The sequence below is a fragment of the Helobdella robusta genome, assembly GCF_000326865.2.
Source record: "Helobdella robusta unplaced genomic scaffold HELROscaffold_4, whole genome shotgun sequence".
Taxonomy (NCBI): domain Eukaryota; kingdom Metazoa; phylum Annelida; class Clitellata; order Rhynchobdellida; family Glossiphoniidae; genus Helobdella; species Helobdella robusta.
In genome coordinates this window covers 8,623,531-8,641,221 of record NW_008704902.1, presented here as the reverse complement: position 1 = coordinate 8,641,221, position 17,691 = coordinate 8,623,531, and the positions used below count along the sequence as shown (strand labels likewise).

Sequence of the window (17,691 nt, the reverse complement as noted above, 5' to 3'; positions counted from 1 at the left end):
CTACATATATATATATATATATATATATATATATATATATATATATATATATATATATATATATATATATATATATATATATATATATGTATGTATGTATGTATATATATATATATTTATATATTTATATATATAACGTACATATGATGGATTCAGATAGTTGAATGGAACAGAAAACATACATTGAAAAAATTTTGAACGGTTTGGCCGCATTTGAATTTCTCTATATTTTTCTCTTATTTTGGTGATTTGTTCGATGTTTTATTGTTAATTTTGGTATTAATTCATAGTTAAAATTAGGGAAAGTATTAATATATTTTTGTTAACATTGATTTTATTAGGATTAATATTAAAATTAATTAAATATTTGAAAAATTAATTAAATGGTTTAAACTGTATTGGTAATATATACGTTTGTTATTTTCTGTTGTGAGTTCGTACGATTCCAAAGGTTGTTTTGTATAGCTATTTGTTATCTGGAATTTTACAATGGCGAGTAAATGTACAAAGTGCGTAAAAGTTACTAAAGACGTTGTGCAATGTGTGCAATGTTTTCAATGTGAAAATATTTTTCATGCAAAATGTGTTGGAGTAAATGATGAGGTTGTTGAGGTAACACGTACTTTGTTGAATTTCAAATGGTACTGTGATATTTGTTTGAAGACGGTATCCAACATTAGATTATTGACAAAGACAGTAAATGATAATAACAATGAAATCAAGTTGAAGGTGGATCAAATTAATGCTGCGAATATTTCGTTAAAACATGAACTGGACATGATCAAAAGTATGATTAAAGATAATGATTCAAAATTAGAAAAGCTTGATGAACCAGGTTCCAAGTTAAGTGTTGAAATTGATCATTTTAAAAGTGAATTGCAAAAAACATGGGTAAGTGTCGTTGGCCAGGAGGTTAAAAAAGGTATGCAAAGCATTAATGTTGAAGTAAAAACAGTACAAAAAACATTAGATGAGGCACAGGAAATAAAAGAGAGAGAAAAAAACATTATGATGTTTAATGTAACTGAAGGAGATAATGACAGAGATCGAGTCAAGGAAATAATCAAGAAACTGTCGAGTGATATCAAAGATTCTGATATGAAAAGAATAATAAGACTGGGTAAAAGGGTTGAATCAACAAATAGGCCAATTTTGATAGTGATGGATAACATTTCAGCTAAAGAGTTGGTGATGAAGAGTTCATACAAACTTAAGCAAATGTCTGAAGAACTTAGTAAGGTATGGATTGCCAATGATCTGACTGCTGAACAGAGGAGTGAATTGAAGAGTTTGATTGCTAATGCAAAGACAAGAGAAGCTGCATGTACGGGAGGTTTTTTATACAGGATCAAAGGACCTGTGGGAAAGTGGCGGATCGTGAGTTTCAAAAAGTCATAAAAGGTAAAGGTAAAAGTCCTAAGAAAAACAATGGTTGTAAAATGCTTAACAATGTTAAAATAGGACTAGGGCTTTTGAATATTAGGTCAATGTTGTCGAAAAATGATAAAATGTATGAGGTAATTTGCGATGGTTTGGATATCTTAGTTTTGACTGAAACATGGCATGGGTCCAGTAATGAAATTGCTGTTAGGCGGGCAATGCCACCAGGTTATAATTTTGTGGATTTTGTCAGACCTCATGATCCATTTCATGGTGGACTAATAATTTATTTTAAAAAATGTTTTAATTTTAAACTCATCAGATTACCTGTGTTAAAGACTTTTGAGGCATTAGCCATTAAATTAAAAATAAATGGAACTCATATTGTTTTATTGGCTGTTTATAGACCAGGATCGGCTTTAATTTCATCTCTATTCTTTCAGGAGCTTGTTGCTGTTTTAGAGATAATATCCTTGCTTAGTAACAATGTTGTCTTAGCTGGTGATTTTAATGTGCATGTAGAGAAACACATGGATCCTCACAGTGCGTCATTATGTGAGATTTTTGGTAATTTTAATCTTGTTAATAGAATAAATGAACCAACGCATGAATTAGGAGGTGTGTTAGACCTGATTATCACTTCTTTGTCTTTTCCAGTTTTCGATATTCGAGTTCTGCCTCCGGGAGTTTTTTCTGATCATGGTTTGGTTCAGGCATGTTTATCAATTGATCAAGTTATAAGAATGAAAAAAAAGGATGGTTCGATCTTGGAAAAACATGAATCACGATCGTTTTATTTCTTTGGTTCTTGATTCTCCTTTAAATAGATTATGCCAGGGTGGAAATACTGATGATTTATGGAATTTATTTGAAAGCGAAATGACGAAAATCACTGAAATAGTTGCACCTTATCGTATGGTTGAGGTTAGAGATGATCCGATGGCACCTTGGTTTGATTCAGAATGTAGACGGTCGAAGGCTTATTGTAGAAAAATGGAAAAACGATATAGAAAAACGTTGAAGGAAGAAGATAAAAAAAAACTGGGTAATGGCCATGAAAGCAAAAAGTTTCATATACACTCAAAAGAAAAATCTATATTGGAAGGAGCTCGTTAAGGATAATCAAAATAATGCAAAAAAAATTTGGAGTATTATTAATAAATTGCTGTGTAAGGAAATTGGTAGTAGCAGTTTAAAAGATGCCACTGACCATACAGCTCAAAAATTTTTAACGTTTTTCAATAATAAAATAGATAAAGTTCGAGAATTGACGAAGACTGCAGATTATCCAAACTTCAATCAGTCAGAGTTCAAAGTTGAAAATGTGTTCTCTACTTTTCCAGTATGCACTGAAGATGATGTTAAAAGAATAGTTCTAAGTTCTCCATCAAAATCATGTTCGTTGGATATTTTGCCTACGCACATTTTTCAGAAACATATAAATTTGTTTACTAGGTTTTTAACCAGTTTTATTAACCTTTGTTTCAAACAAGGCAACTTTCCAAACAGACTTAAACTTGCGATTGTTACACCGCTGTTAAAAAGACCAGGCATGGACATTAATAATTTAAACAACTATAGACCAGTGTCCAATCTTTCGTTTATTTCAAAGGTGATTGAGAGAATTGTTGCCAAAGAGCTGTTGACGCACATACGCCGGAACAATTTATTGCCTGTGTTTCAGTCAGGATATAGACAACATCATTCAACGGAAACGGCTTTGTTGCAGGTTTTATCGGTTTTGTTGGAAAACATCGATGTTGGAAATTCCTCCCTGCTGGTATTTTTAGATATGAGCGCAGCTTTTGACTGCGTTGATCACGATATCCTCTTAAGACGACTGGCGATCTGTTTTGGTTTATCAGGTACAGTGGAATTATGGTTTCGGTCTTATTTGTTACAACGAACGCAACAGGTGTTATTTATGGATGATTTATCGGCAATTCATTTGGTTTCCACTGGTGTGCCACAGGGCTCGGCGTTAGGACCAATATTATTTTTGTTATATACGGCTGAGATTTTTAATATACTGGATTTTCATGGATTTATGGGTCACGCTTTTGCAGACGATATTCAGATAACAGTAAATGGACCCCCAGAAAGATTCCAATCTATAGTTGATAACTTTGTCCAGTGTTTATCGGATATTAATGACTGGATGGCAACAAATCGATTGAGGCTAAATCGGAGCAAGACTCAACTGTTGCAAGTTGGTACATGGCAGCAGCTTTTTAAGATGAGTATAGATTCTGTTTTGATTGACGATTTGAATATACAATTTTGTTCCACAGCAACAAGTCTAGGTAGGATATTAGATTCTAGATTGACAATGGTTGAACATATAAAATTTTTATCCAGAGTATGTACTGTTCAATTACAAAAATTGAATTTGATAAGAAGATCAATAGATAAAAAAACGGCTGAATGTTTGGTTCATGCATTCATTCACTCGAGACTCGATTACTGTAATAGTTTGTATTATGGATTGCCGGAGAAGTCAATTGCTATGATTCAGTCTATTCATAATCGTGCAGCAAAAGTCGTGGTTGGTGGAGCAAAGTTTGATCATGTAACTTCTATATTTAAAGAACTGCACTGGTTGACGATAGAAAAAAGGGTGATTTTTAAAATATCTATGATCATGTTCAGATGTTTGAATGGATGCGCACCAAAATACCTCGTTGACAAATGTTTGCCACGAGTGGTTTCTACACGAACAATTCGACTTCGGTGTGATGAATTGAATTACATGATGGTTCCTCCTACCCGTTTGAAGATTGGAACAAGAAATTTTTCCGTTTGTGGACCAGCTGTGTGGAATAGCCTTCCTTTTTATTTAAGAAATCAGGAATTAAATTTAATTATGTTTAAGAAATTATTGAAAACTTACCTGTTTTTGTTGTAACAAACAATTTATGTTTATGATTTATTGAATTTATTTATAAATTTTATAGATGCGGTCATTCATGAGTTTATTGCATTATTTATGATGGCGCCTTTGAGATAATAATTTAATTGGCGCTGTATAAATGTCCTGATAATAATAATAATAATAATAATATGTATGTATGTATATATATATATATATATATATATATATATATATATATATGTATGTATATTTATATATATAACGTACATATGATGGATTCAGATAGTTGAATGGAACAGAAAATATGCCAATACTCATTGAGAACAAAAAAATTATAATGCATTTTATAATGCATAAAAATGAATAATTAATTTAAAACTAAAAAAAGTTTGAAGTTGTTTTGATAAATATCAGTATTTGTTGAATTAAAACGTTTAAGATGTTTCATTGTTCCAGTTTTATCGCAAATTACACAACTGTGTATTTCACGTTATATTTTTTAAGAATTTTAACAAGTAAACTTGGCATGTCGTAACAGCGTGTTATTATTATACACTATATTACAAAATTTATGTTTTTAAAAATATCTGTATCTATTTAACTTAAATACAACGCAGTAATTTGAAGTATTACTTAATAAATTTTTATACATGAATTGCAGCACCTAGCAATCATAAAAAATTTTTCTAAACGTAAAATACTTTTGCACAAGCTTATACACTCTTGAAATATACTAATGACCCCTTATAACTTTTTAAGATACTTTTTAGAATGCCTATAGTCATAATATATGCATGCATATATTGTACAAACTTGAACAGATCGTTCCGGGAATCAACAAAGAAAAATGAACAAACTGAAAGAAATAACAGAATATCATTTGTGCAGCGCCCAAGGCATTGCGTCAGAGGCGCCAGACGCATCAAAATATAACAAAACTATATAACCATGCGTGCCCCTTTATTGCTGTTAAAAAATTTCAACATCACAAAATAATAATACATTGAAAAATTAACTGGAGTTTATAAATATATTAAAAAGCAGTCCGGAAATTAGTATTTGGGCATTTATCAGAGCACAGTGAAATTAACGGAAAATAATGTACTACCGATGATTAAATTGTTACAAAAAAAATTAATTACCGATATTGTGATAGATAATAATTATAACGCCCATTAGGAGTTCAACATTTTTTGCTCTGTACTACGTTAGGAAAGCCCTTGTTTAATATACATGCACACAAAGACGGTAAGGGATGGTATAATATAAAATTTTATTAAAACAAATCTTATAAAATAAGTAAAATAATAAACATGTTTTATTGCCATAATCTGTATTATAAATAAAAAAGTCATTAGTTATTAAATTCCAGCATGTTCATTGAAGTTCAACTATTTTAACCAAATTTTAATTATAAAATTTAAAAAACCATATTAATTTTAATTCAGATTGAAAAACACAATTATGTAAAATTGATAACAATGGAATATTTTTAATGAAACTTGTCTTGAAAGGAAAAAATTACTAACCCCCAATCTCAATGTTATTGATTTCAAAGCTGAAAGGTTGTATATTCCAACAGGTCACCCAACATTTCAGGTTGACATCAATAACGCAAAATAATAAAACAAATTGTAAACAAATCATTTAAAAATTGTTTTGTTTGCAATTACATCTAAATTTATTAATCTATAATTTACAGAAAAAGCATATTCGCGATTCTTTCAGTACGAAAAAAATGATGAGAAAAATAACTGTAGCAGCGTACACGCAGCCTAACGATGTTGTATACACGCTCTCTTTAAAACATGCGTGATAAAACGCGATGTGTACATCTACAGTGCTAAAAAATGCAAGCTGAATGCTTTTTCAAAGTTTTGCATTGTTGATATAATGATCAAGAAACCAGTTTTTATTTTTGAACAATGAATCAAAATATTATAACTATGTATAATGAATAAAATAAATCAAACTAATATATAAATTTATATATCAATGTGACATATTTGACAAATTTTAAGCAATATTTATATATAATATACAATATTCATATACAATATCAAAAAATATTTATGCTGTTTTTTTCAAATTTCTTTTATATTCAAAGTATTTTTACGTTTGATATTTTTAATATTAATTTAAATGAAATTTATTCTTGTTTCCAAATTAACAGCATTTAGGCAGTTGGCTCCAAAATTGTGCTACTGTTTACTATTTTGATTACTAATAATATCGTTGTAGACCGTGAAAAAAGAAAACATTAAAATTTTGTGAATAATATACAGTAACAGTAAACAAAAATTAGAAAATGTTGACCAACTAAAAATTTTGAAAAAAGTCTGTTGAATATTATGTAAACTTATATTGTGTCTGTGGCAATTAGATACTCGTTCTGGATCTGTCTGCGTTGTTTATTAGTGAATCTAGTTTTATATATGTCGCCATTTGCATTATTAAAGTATTTCGTATTTCGTTAATAAATAAACATTATTAAACTCAATTGTTTGTTAGTGTGTATATTATATCTCGCTCCAGTTATCAGAATATACCATGGCAACCTCAATGTTTTCAACAGGTTATGGGCCTAGGTCACGACGGGTGTTCAATGGAGACGAAAGGAAATACAAATTATGGGAGGTAAAATTCATGGGTTCCATGCGGCTACAAAAATTGCATGATGTTTTCATGAGTACAGATGATCCTGAAGAGGAACAAAATGCTGAAATTTTTGCGGAGTTAATTCAATGCCTCGACGACAGAAGTTTGTCGTTAGTTATCAGAGACGCCATGAATAACGGCAAAAAGGCTCAGGAAATTTTACAAAAAACATTATTTAGGTAAGTCAAAACCCAAAATTATATCTCTGTACAACGAATAAACGATTCTTTCAAAACGTGAAACAGAAATTGTGACAGATTACCATTACATGTTACCAGCTGGGACCATAGCTTCGTCATTAAAGACAGCTGGTGAGGTAATAAATGACAGTCTTCACATCGCCATGATTCTGAAAGGTTTGCCACAAGAATTCAAAACATTCTGTACAGTTACAACTAGGGATGCACCGGATTTAGGTTTTTCACTTGGCCGGATTTAAAATTCAAAAACCGGCCGGAGCCGAGGCCGGATTTTAGTTACCATTTTACATACGTTAGAAAAAATACTCAAATTTACGGTTATCTACATGTTGAACATTAAAAAATAACACCAAGCAAATAGTTAATTAATTCAAATATATGAATAAGTTGTGTGATACGCCAAATTCTGTACACAAAGATCAGCTTATAATTTATGCATAACTCATATTATAGCATAAAGAAAATTGTCCAGCTCACCTCACAATTAGTGATGTTGTTATTATGTGTCATGTATGCACGTGCACAAATTCTTTTACACAAAGATCGGCTTATAATTTATGCAAAACCCATGTTATAGCACAAAGAAAATTGTCCAGCTCACCTCACAATTAGTGAGGTTGTTATTATGTGTCATGTATGCCTAGCCTAACCTTTAACATACCATGTTCTTAAATTATGCGCATATGTATCAATATATATATATATATATATATATATATATATATATATATATATTATGTAGAAGTATGATCCGTAATATACAATTATATAGTATATACACGTGCACAAGTTCTTTTACACAAAAATCAGCTTATAATTTATGCATAACCCATGTTATAGCAGCATAAAGAAAATTGTCCAGCTCACCTCACAATTAGTGATGTTGTTATTATGTATCATGTATGTTTAGCCTTTAACTTATTGACATAAAATTAATTGAATTCAATAAAAACTTTTTTCTATTTATGACATTTTTAAATGTTGATAGACGCTTAAATCCGGCCACCGCGGATTTGAAAAAAAGCAAGATTTCAGCCGGGGCCGAACTTCGGTGCATCCCTAGTTACAACACAGAAAAATAGAGAACAATCATTTGCAGAATTCAAGGTTGCGCTTCGTAGGTTTGAGGAAGCAGAACTGTACTTGTAGTAGTGAGGATACTGTAATGATGAACTACACAAAACCCATACAGTGTTTCACATGTTATCAACATGGATACAAGTCATTTGAATGTAAAACTTGCAAAGAGCAAAAATCAAATAAAGGCTATTCAGAAGAAATGGTCTGAGATATGCAAAAATAAATCTCATAACACACATCAATGTAGAAAGAACAAAAATAGTGCAAAATCAGTTTTAGACAACCAACAAGAAGAAAAACAATCATATTTATTTTTCAAAGCCTCAGAAAGTCAAAGCATTGGATGTAATAATCGACTTGTAGATTGCGGTTTAACAACCCATATTGTTACTGACAAATCAAAGTTTGTACACCAAGGAACAAATTTTAAATCCACCAGTCGCTGTATTGAGCTAGAAGATGGCTCTGGATCAACTGGGATAGTGAAAGGTAGAGGTACAGCAAAGGTTGCAATACACAGTTCAGACGGAAAAACTAGAGATGTCTATCTGGAGAATACATTGAGATACCTCAAGATATTTTTTTGGTTTAAGCAGCAACAGAAAAAGGAGCTACAGTTAATTTCAACCCCTATTATGCACAACTCGTTTGTTTAATTAATACTGTCTTTAACTTTTGTAAATGCAGAAATTTGTATTATCTAAAAGGTGTTGCCGACAGAACCAATGTTAAATATAATCTGTACAAATGGCACAAAATCCTAGGTGACTGCAACTTCAGGGACATCATTAAACTAAAATCTGTAGTAGAAGGAATAAAAATAACCGACAAGTCAGAAGTTCAATGTGACGTCTGCATTCTTGGAAAAATGACACAGTCCTTTAACAGGCTTAGTGAGAGGCGTGCCACAAAACCACTGGAACTTGTTCATTATGATTTAAGTGGTCCTGTCACACCCCCAACATGAAACGGTTTTAGATATGCTATATCGTTTGTTAATGATTTCTCTGGTGTATATACTAGATTTCAGATCATTAATACTGAAAAATTGCATCAAAAACGAGAAATTTGCACCAATTCACCTCATGAAAATGGAACAGTTGAACGAAGTCGGAGATCTTTGTTTGACTTGGCAAGATGTTTATTGATAGAATCAGAACTTCCAAATGAATTGTGGACAAATGCAGTGCGCGTGGCGGCATACACACGCAATAGATGTTTTTGTTCACGAACAGGAAAATCACCTTACTAAAGTATGACCGGCAGAAAACCTGACCTGTCTCGCATGTATGTCTTCGGTTCAACGTGTTATACTTTTGTACAAAATAAAAGTAAACTTGATTCGAGGAGTGAAAAAGGAATATTTGTGGAATATGATCACGAAAGTCCTGCCTATCTCGTGTATTTCAGAAACTCTGAAGCTGTGAAGAAGTCAAGATGTGTGCGTTTCACAAACAACATAAATGCAAAGGAAAATGAATATGATGTTAGTCATGATTTTGAAGACTTTAATTATATTGATAAAAAAAAGTGATGTCGCTGAAGCTGAGACTGTGACACAAAACAAACTCACAACTGTAAATTTGAATCTTGTGAAAGAGAAAGATGAGAACAATAATGCAGATATTTCAACTATAACCCAAAGTAAATCAGGTTTGGAATCGATTGTTCGCAGATATCCAATGAGAAACATGAAAAAAACCGAAACATCTAAATAACTACATTCTAGAGGATAATTCAGCAAATACTACTGTTCATTATTGCTACAAAATGTACGACGTGCCGAAAACATATAATGAAGCCGTAACTTCCTCCAATTCTCGATACTGGAAACAGGCTATATTGGAAGAAATAAACTTGTTATTAGACAACGACACTTTTGAACTATGCCAATTACCAGAAGGCCAAAAAGTAATTAGAGGTCGTTGGATATATTCACTCAAGCTTCAACCGGACGGCGATGATCAATATAAGGCTCGATATGTAGCAAAAGGTTATTTTCAGGTACAAGATATTGATTACAATAAATCTTTTTCACCAACTGTTCGAGTTACATTTATACGAATGATGATTCAATTAGCAGTGCAAAACAACATGGTTAATTTTTCGATGTACGGTTATTTCTTGATGTCAAAATTTGCTAAAATTACTTAAATGGGTGCGTGCTTATATAGTGTATGAACTGTTTAAGATGTTTTATTTTAACACATAACAAAATGAAATGTATATGCCTTTGCGTTATAAAAAGCATCTAAAGCAAACTAAAAAAACTAAGCCTAACGAAATCAACGAAAAAAATGAATCAATCAATTTCAAATCTAGCATAATAGTAATAATAAAAACAGATATTAGGTGAACAAGATTTATAAATTAAATCATTGCAGACTAGCTATGTTAATTGGACTCTTTTTTTTACAAAACATTTGATGTTATTAATAGACATTGGAACTTGGTCACTGACAATGGTATTCCATAAATTAATGCCGCGTATGGACAAATTTCGATCCTTTATTACGATCCTATCGTTTTGTCTAGTTGATGAAGATATATATGTGAAAGTGTTTAAGAATTTGTAGTTTTCGTCACTTCATACATAAAAATAAAAGTAACATATTCGTTGATTTGTTCAATGTTAAGTAATTTATATTTATAAAAGATGAGTTCTGTGTGATCACGTAAAAAATATTTTTGTAGTACTTTTAATTTATTAGTTAAATATTTAAATGTATATCTCCAGAAAACGTTGCCATAAATGAAATATGGAAAAATAAACGCATAATAGATCATTATCATAGTGTTTGGTGTTAATCTAATGCCAATAACGTTGTATAATTTACTGATGACTATATTTACATGCTGAGTCCAATTTAAATCCCTTGGTATAATAATTCCATAGAATTTTATGGAGTGAACGCGAGGTAGCGCAGTATTACCCATTCTTATTGTTAAATTTTCTAGTATGTTATTGTTAGTCTTAATTTTGGGTCCGAAAATGACATAGCATGAGTTTTTTACATTCAATATAAAATAATTATTAAATTTTACAAGCTCTGTATTCATTTTTTCGAACAGCATTTCTGGATCCTTACCAGACAAAAATATGTTGGTGTCATCTGCAAATAGTACCGTAGTACAACGATCGGACACGAAAATAATATCATTCATGAAAAATCAATGAAAATCCCTAACATGAACACTTTGGATTAAAAACCATTTAATAGAGATCTATACAAATCTACAATTGCTAACTCTTTTGAGGATTTATATATATCCATGTGTGTGAATTTTTGCAGCGCGGCGGAATCTTTTCTCTGTTTGAATACCAGCATACGCCGCCTCCAGCCTGGGAAGTCTCGCTTTCGCCAGGACTCGCCTCCTCACAAATGTTTATTTCCGGGTCAGAAAATACGGGCCAGGCGGAAGTGCTTTCGCGCCCTGCTTGCCAGTCGGTCAATCCGGTCTTACTAACCGCTGACAAGTCTTTTTCATACATGTTTTATATGACGAACAAGACAAACAAAAGTTAACTGAAATAAATTTATTACAAACAAGAAAGAAAATAAACTTACTCTGCAAAATAAATGTTTTCCAAATGTTCCAAACTAAATAATAAACTAAAGTAAATTAAAACAGCCAAAAAACACAGTAACTAAATTTAGAAAATAAACCCGCGGAACAATATCACCAATTACCAAAATGACCAAAACCTAACACGCCAGGAACCGAACTACCACCAAAAACTACACGAACACTTTACCAAAAACTAACTCAAAAACTAACTCGAAAAACTCAAAAACTCTGAAACTTCCGATCCTAAAACAATTGTCCAAAATACATATATATTAATTCACATAAGCAACCATTCACTTTCAAATATGCTCACTATACTCACGCTATAGGTACTATTTACATAAAACCCATTCACATAACATTCCGCCAGCATGCATACAAAACCAGTTTATACAAAGTTTTACCAGCATGCATACCAGACCACTCCATACAACAAACGCGCCAAACAAACCAACACACGTATATGAAACATTCATTCATAGACGCGTGCCAAAAAACTTCACAAAATACCCTACTCCATCAAACGTCGTCCCGACGTTTGCTGTCAAAAATCTTTGTTGAAGTTGGAGATGTTAATTGCCATTAGTTTCTCCGGGCCCCATCTGGACGATCTCTTTCTTTCCCTTCTTCTCGTCGGTACAGCGATGCCTGTTGTCTCGATGGGCAACTCACTATCTTCTTTGATCCACTGTCTTCATTCTTCGGGGCATCTCTAGTAAATTCGTTAATTATAGTTTTGACGTTAGCTGGATTCTCCTGTTGAGGTCGTTGATCTAACTTATTTTTCACCGTGGCCCCTAAAAGATCGGACAACCGCGTTCCCTGTTTAAACAAACTGGGTTCGTAATTTAAGTTTAATACCCTTATGCATTGACCATCGTATTTCATCGAAAGCAGCGTCCTAGCAACATATACGCCCGAATTCACTTGCCTTGCTTTCGAACATACGCAATCTGTCAATGTCAATTTAGATGGCTGACTTACAACCAATTGTATCGGTACATCTAATTCCGCTCGTGCCGGAATTTTTGCACTTCCACACTGGAGTAAATTTGGCACAATCGTCCATTTGACGATCCTTAGTGACTAACTTCGGTATTCTATTTTTGCTACCCACAATAATCCGTACTTCGTAAAACTTCCATGAGACTTTATTGTTTGCCAGCCAATCTAAACCCAAGATAATTTTTGACACGTGGTCTGATATAAGGACAGAAGCAAGTTTAGAAAATCCATCAATTTTTATCCAAAGTTCCATTTCTCCCTTCATTGAAATCTCTGTGTTGTTAGCAGCTTTTAACGATCTTTTGGTAGGTATGACCCTTGTTACGTCAACCATTGAGGACGGGATGATGGAAACGCTGCTTCCGCTATCCAACAAATTCAATCTTTTTTTGCCATTTACCGAGATCGGAAAATATAAGGTTCGGTCGTCAGTCCCATTAAATTTGTTCACGTGTTCCGATTGTTTATTTGACTTTTCTTTCTCTTCTGGGCATTCCCTTTTGAAATGGCCTGATTTTCCGCACCTGTAACAGTTATTTTGAACCTTTTGATTGTTTGGTTAAAACCTTTTTGGCGTACTTCTCTGAGGGCATTGGGAGACGAAGTGTCCTAGTTTTCCACAGTCAAAACAAACTTTTTCACCTCTGACATGAAAAACAGTTGGCTGTACTCTATGATCTCGAAGAAGGTCAAGCGATTGACAAAGCGAGTTCATTTGCCGTTCCGTTCCACTGCTTTCATCCCGTCTTCCGTTGTATCCTGCATGTTCCTAACCTGTGGGATAAACCTGTAGGATGAATTAAATAAATTTTTTGTAACTTCAAGACGTTATGCAATTCTTAACGCACCATCAATATTTCTTGGTTCCCTCTCTCTAACTTTTAATTCTAAATCAGCGTCATTGAGAGCAGATAAAAAATCTCTTGTTAAATGTATCGCCAACTTTGACTGTTTACCCGGGTAAGCTAACGACATTAATTTTTTTACTGTTTGTGATAATTCACGCTCAAAAGACTCGTGAACACGAGTTCTATAACAATTTTCTAGTTTTGCTACTAATTCTCAATAACCCAGTTCTGCTAAGTCCCAAAGAACTTCTGCAGCTTCACCTGTTAGCGAACAAGACAAATACGCTTCCATGTTGTCTAAACTCCATTGGTAATACCTAGTACATATTTCAAACTTCTTAAGAAAAGTCTTGAGACACCCGGTGCCATCAAACCTGTCTGGCGTCGACTTATAACCCTAAGAAACATGTTCTGGAACCTGTGTGCGTGTTTCTTTTTGTACAATGGCTGCAGATTTTGCTTATGTGCAAAATGAATTACTTTATTTTGTATTCAATAATTTAAAAAATTAAAAAATGAAGATTTTCAGTTTAATATAATTAAGTTTTACTCATCTATTGAAGACATTACCGCAGCTAGACAACAAATTACAGCGGATGTTGAAGCTGCACGATCAAATTAATCAATCAATTAATCATTCAATCAGTGTATTAAGCGCTATTTTCGCGATGTTCAGCAGCACCCCTCAATGAATTTTCCAAACAGATTGGTCTTGAGATCGGCTCTGAACTTTGTAAGTGATGGAAAAGTAGTCAAAGAAGGAGGTAGAGAGTTCCAGTTAAAAGGGCCAGAATGCCAGAAAAAACAAATGCAAATTAAGCAAAAGAGTGTTTAATATGAGTTAAAACAAAGTTAAGAACGATAGTAAACCGGGGCGTTTAGGTTCAAATAATACATCTGATAAGTACTTAGGAAATAATTTAGATTGAGACTTATACATAAATGTGCAAACTTTAAAAATTATTCTATATTTTATAGGTAGCCAGTGCAAGAGAACAAGATATGAAGATATATGAGAAAAGAAAGGGGCACGAGCAACTAGACGAGCAGCAGAGTTAAAAGCTTTACTTAGAGGATAGAGTGTAGAATCAAGAAGACAATAGTAGAGCCAGTTACAATAATCAATCTTAGATAAGACTAACGAAGTAACAAGAAGGATCACCAAAAAAAGGCAAAAGTTTTTTTATTCTACGTAAAGATAAGTGAAAACTTTTATCAACACTATTAATCTGAGAAGAAAGAGACATACTAGAATCAAAGATGAAGCCTAGACTACAAAACTTGTAAGAAACATCAATAGTTTCAGAATCAGGTAAGGTAATAGGAGGAATAGTAATAGAGTGTTTAGATTTATTAATCTGTCAGACCAAGCGATAATTGAAGAAAGACAGAGAAATAGATTATGAAAAAAACTATTGAGATTAGATAAAAGAAAAGAAGTATAAATATAAGAATCATCAGCATATAGTTGACTAGTGAAAAAAAAATTATTAATAATACGAGGTAGTTCAGAAGTAGGGTTAGGGATAAGAAGAGTGCCAAGGATAAAACCCTGAGGTACGATTACCTGACTGTCCTAAAATTTCTAAGCAGAGTACAAGGAAAAAAGAAAATAGCTAAATTTAACAAAAATTTCCAATATCTAATTTTTCGGTAGATAAAGATTTAACAAAAAAATTCCGTGTTACGTCAGCGTTGATAGTAATAAAGTTCCAACTAACACAATAGTGTTGCAATTTAATTTTAATTTGGTTCTTGCAAAATTGCAACAAATGGAAACTAAAATAAATAGTTTTGCCACCACACTAGCAAATCTAGGCACATGTAATGCAAACAATGCTCAAATGTCTGGCTTTTGAACGCATAAATAAAAAAATTGTACATGATTTGAACGTATGCATTTGAATAAAAATACTCAACAACAAAAAAAACTAGCCAAAGTATTTCTAGTGAGCCCAATTAACACCAATCTTTTCAATAAAGGACTATAGTCAGATGTAGGAAGATCATTACCTAGTCCACCGTCCACCTCAGGCAGTACTTCAAATAAATGTTGAAATGAAAGAATCTGATGCTAATACTGAGATACTATTTACAACTATTGATTGTAGAAAAAAAACAAGACAATCAATCCGCGTTTATAGTCTCCATCCGTTATGGGTCGGACTTTATTCCATTCATCAGTTTCTGCCTCCAAGCCGATCTATTCATTGCGTCTGTCTCCTTGAGAATAAGTGCCTTCAAGTCCTCCTATGCGGTCTGCGTCCAGGACTTTCTCGGGCAACCTCTTTGGCGGGTGCCAGGCACCTGGTGCTCAGTAACAAAAATTATTGTATCGTTTTCGCTTAGCTTCACGTGGCCAAACCATCGTAGGCGATGACGACGACATGCATCCTTCAACGTGCATAGTTTCAATCGGTTCAGGATATAGAAATGGTCCCTTAGGTCAACATGCTGCATCCAACAAATCATTTTCATGTCAGTTCGGTGAAGCTGCTGTTCGAGTTTAGTTGTCATCGGCCACGTCTCTGCACCATGCATCATAACAGAACGTATAATTTTAAAATATTAAAAAAAACAAGACAACAAAATAATAAAAATAATTCTAAATTTAAAATAGATACAAACACTGTGCATGGTGTAAAAAACAGTAAAAATTCTAAATTAAAAGGTTTCAAATCAATTGTCAAATGAGTTTTTTTTTATAAAAAAATTGGTCAAATGCTTTAATTGAAGGTGGCAATGTTGCGGGTGGTTGGATATTTAAGGCTTATGATGTATAGTTTGTTTTTCTTTTTTGCAAGACTTAGAATGTTGTCATTGATCCAGCATTTTTTGTTTTTGACAGGTCGGAGGGGGGCAAAAGTGTCTAGAGAGTGAGTTAAGATAGTATTCAAAACAGAGCAGCAGTCGTTGACATTTTTAGAGAAGTCAAAGAATTCCAGTTGTAGTTCGATAAGAAATTGTTGATGTTGTTTATAGATTCTTCAGTTAGGTTTCTGAAGTGCTTTATAGGGGCATGGTTTGAGATTTCTGATTTGGAAGCGATGGCGAATATAGGGAAATGGTCAGATATGTCAGACAGAATTATTCCAGATAAGTGAGAAGTTAGATTGTTAGTAAAGATATTGTCGATGAGTGAGCAAGAAGAAGTTGAGATGCGAGTAGAAGAGGTTATAAGAGGTAAGAAGTTGTATGATGATAGTAGGTTAGAGAAGTCAGCAACGACGTAGTCACTGTTGAGTTTATTGAGGTCAAGGTTAAAGTCGCCAATTAAATAGCTCTTTATGTGTGGCTTGAGTTTGGGTAAAATAAGTTCGAGCTTTTGGATTAAGATATTAGGGTCAGTGTTGGGGGGTCTATATACTGCTAAAATATTTACGTGTGTGTTGTTTAATTTTAAATTGACACCAAGAAGGTCAATAACGGTGTCGTCCAGAAGCAAATTGTTTATCATAGAAAATTCAATGCCTGATCTGATGAAGATTCCGACTCCACCACCTATTCTGCCAGACCTATTTTTAAAAACAAAATTGTAATCATTCATACGAACTAGTTTAGCGGTTTCGTCATTCAGCCATGTCTCTGAAATAATAATAATGGGAAAAAAATAAGATAAAAATTTATTTAAAATTAAAATGTCAGAAATTTTATTTAAAACACTTCTGCTGTTTATGTGAAGTAGAGGTAGAGGGTGATCATGATTGTTGATGTACTTGGCTTCTAGAATGTTGAGTAGATCTCTTGTGGTGTAGTAGGATGACTGTCTGGTGAATGAATCTAGGAGGTTCTTTGTGGGGTCGATGTGGGTGTTGTATGCGTTAAAGTGTTGATCATCTTCGTCGTTGTTTGATGGTTGAGGATGTTGTTGGATAGAATTGATTGTGGAATAAGTATTGTTAACAGCCATTGTCGTGATTTATTGATGTCGCAGAATTGACATCGGAGGGAGGACTCATCATCGATGAGGCTTGTTGTTGTTTATGTGGTTCGACCAGCTGAGAAGGGCCCATCGTGACTGGCTCGACTGGCTGAGTGGATTCTTCCGAAGAAGTTAAAATGGAAGCTACCTCAACTC

At 33.1% G+C, this 17,691-nt stretch overlaps 7 protein-coding genes across 7 annotated transcripts in view; 4 read left to right on the top strand and 3 right to left on the bottom strand.

The window, feature by feature from the left end:
• Positions 1-489: 489 nt before the first annotated feature.
• Positions 490-2,192, top strand: HELRODRAFT_162994 (hypothetical protein; the record flags this gene model as incomplete). The annotated part of the gene is made up of 2 exons (XM_009025035.1): positions 490-1,391; positions 1,703-2,192. 2 exons carry the CDS (start codon positions 490-492, stop codon positions 2,190-2,192), a joined length of 1,392 nt encoding a protein of 463 aa, XP_009023283.1.
• Positions 2,193-6,802: 4,610 nt separating this feature from the next.
• On the top strand, positions 6,803-7,349 carry HELRODRAFT_162993 (hypothetical protein; the record flags this gene model as incomplete). The annotated part of the gene is made up of 2 exons (XM_009025034.1): positions 6,803-7,013; positions 7,156-7,349. The coding sequence occupies 2 exons, from the start codon at positions 6,803-6,805 to the stop codon at positions 7,347-7,349; spliced, it is 405 nt and encodes a 134-aa protein (XP_009023282.1).
• A 972-nt stretch (positions 7,350-8,321) lies between these two features.
• HELRODRAFT_162992 (hypothetical protein) lies at positions 8,322-9,465 on the top strand (the record flags this gene model as incomplete). The annotated part of the gene is made up of 2 exons (XM_009025033.1): positions 8,322-8,836; positions 9,426-9,465. The coding sequence occupies 2 exons, from the start codon at positions 8,322-8,324 to the stop codon at positions 9,463-9,465; spliced, it is 555 nt and encodes a 184-aa protein (XP_009023281.1).
• Positions 9,466-9,960: 495 nt separating this feature from the next.
• Positions 9,961-11,717, top strand: HELRODRAFT_162991 (hypothetical protein; the record flags this gene model as incomplete). Its single annotated transcript, XM_009025032.1, has 2 exons — positions 9,961-10,101; positions 11,484-11,717. The coding sequence occupies 2 exons, from the start codon at positions 9,961-9,963 to the stop codon at positions 11,715-11,717; spliced, it is 375 nt and encodes a 124-aa protein (XP_009023280.1).
• Positions 11,718-12,342: 625 nt separating this feature from the next.
• HELRODRAFT_162990 (hypothetical protein) lies at positions 12,343-13,099 on the bottom strand (the record flags this gene model as incomplete). Its single annotated transcript, XM_009025031.1, has 2 exons — positions 12,343-12,713; positions 12,763-13,099. The coding sequence occupies 2 exons, from the start codon at positions 13,097-13,099 to the stop codon at positions 12,343-12,345; spliced, it is 708 nt and encodes a 235-aa protein (XP_009023279.1).
• Positions 13,100-13,324: 225 nt separating this feature from the next.
• HELRODRAFT_162989 (hypothetical protein) lies at positions 13,325-13,905 on the bottom strand (the record flags this gene model as incomplete). The annotated part of the gene is made up of 3 exons (XM_009025030.1): positions 13,325-13,534; positions 13,645-13,730; positions 13,836-13,905. The coding sequence occupies 3 exons, from the start codon at positions 13,903-13,905 to the stop codon at positions 13,325-13,327; spliced, it is 366 nt and encodes a 121-aa protein (XP_009023278.1).
• Positions 13,906-16,943: 3,038 nt separating this feature from the next.
• HELRODRAFT_162988 (hypothetical protein) overlaps positions 16,944-17,691 on the bottom strand; it is a gene marked incomplete at both ends in the record, with an annotated part of 1,730 nt that continues 982 nt past the window's right edge. Inside the window, 3 exons of the mRNA XM_009025029.1 lie at positions 16,944-16,982; positions 17,041-17,198; positions 17,277-17,403. Coding sequence (XP_009023277.1) covers positions 16,944-16,982; positions 17,041-17,198; positions 17,277-17,403 — 324 coding nt within the window. The remainder of the gene's footprint in view (positions 16,983-17,040; positions 17,199-17,276; positions 17,404-17,691) is intronic.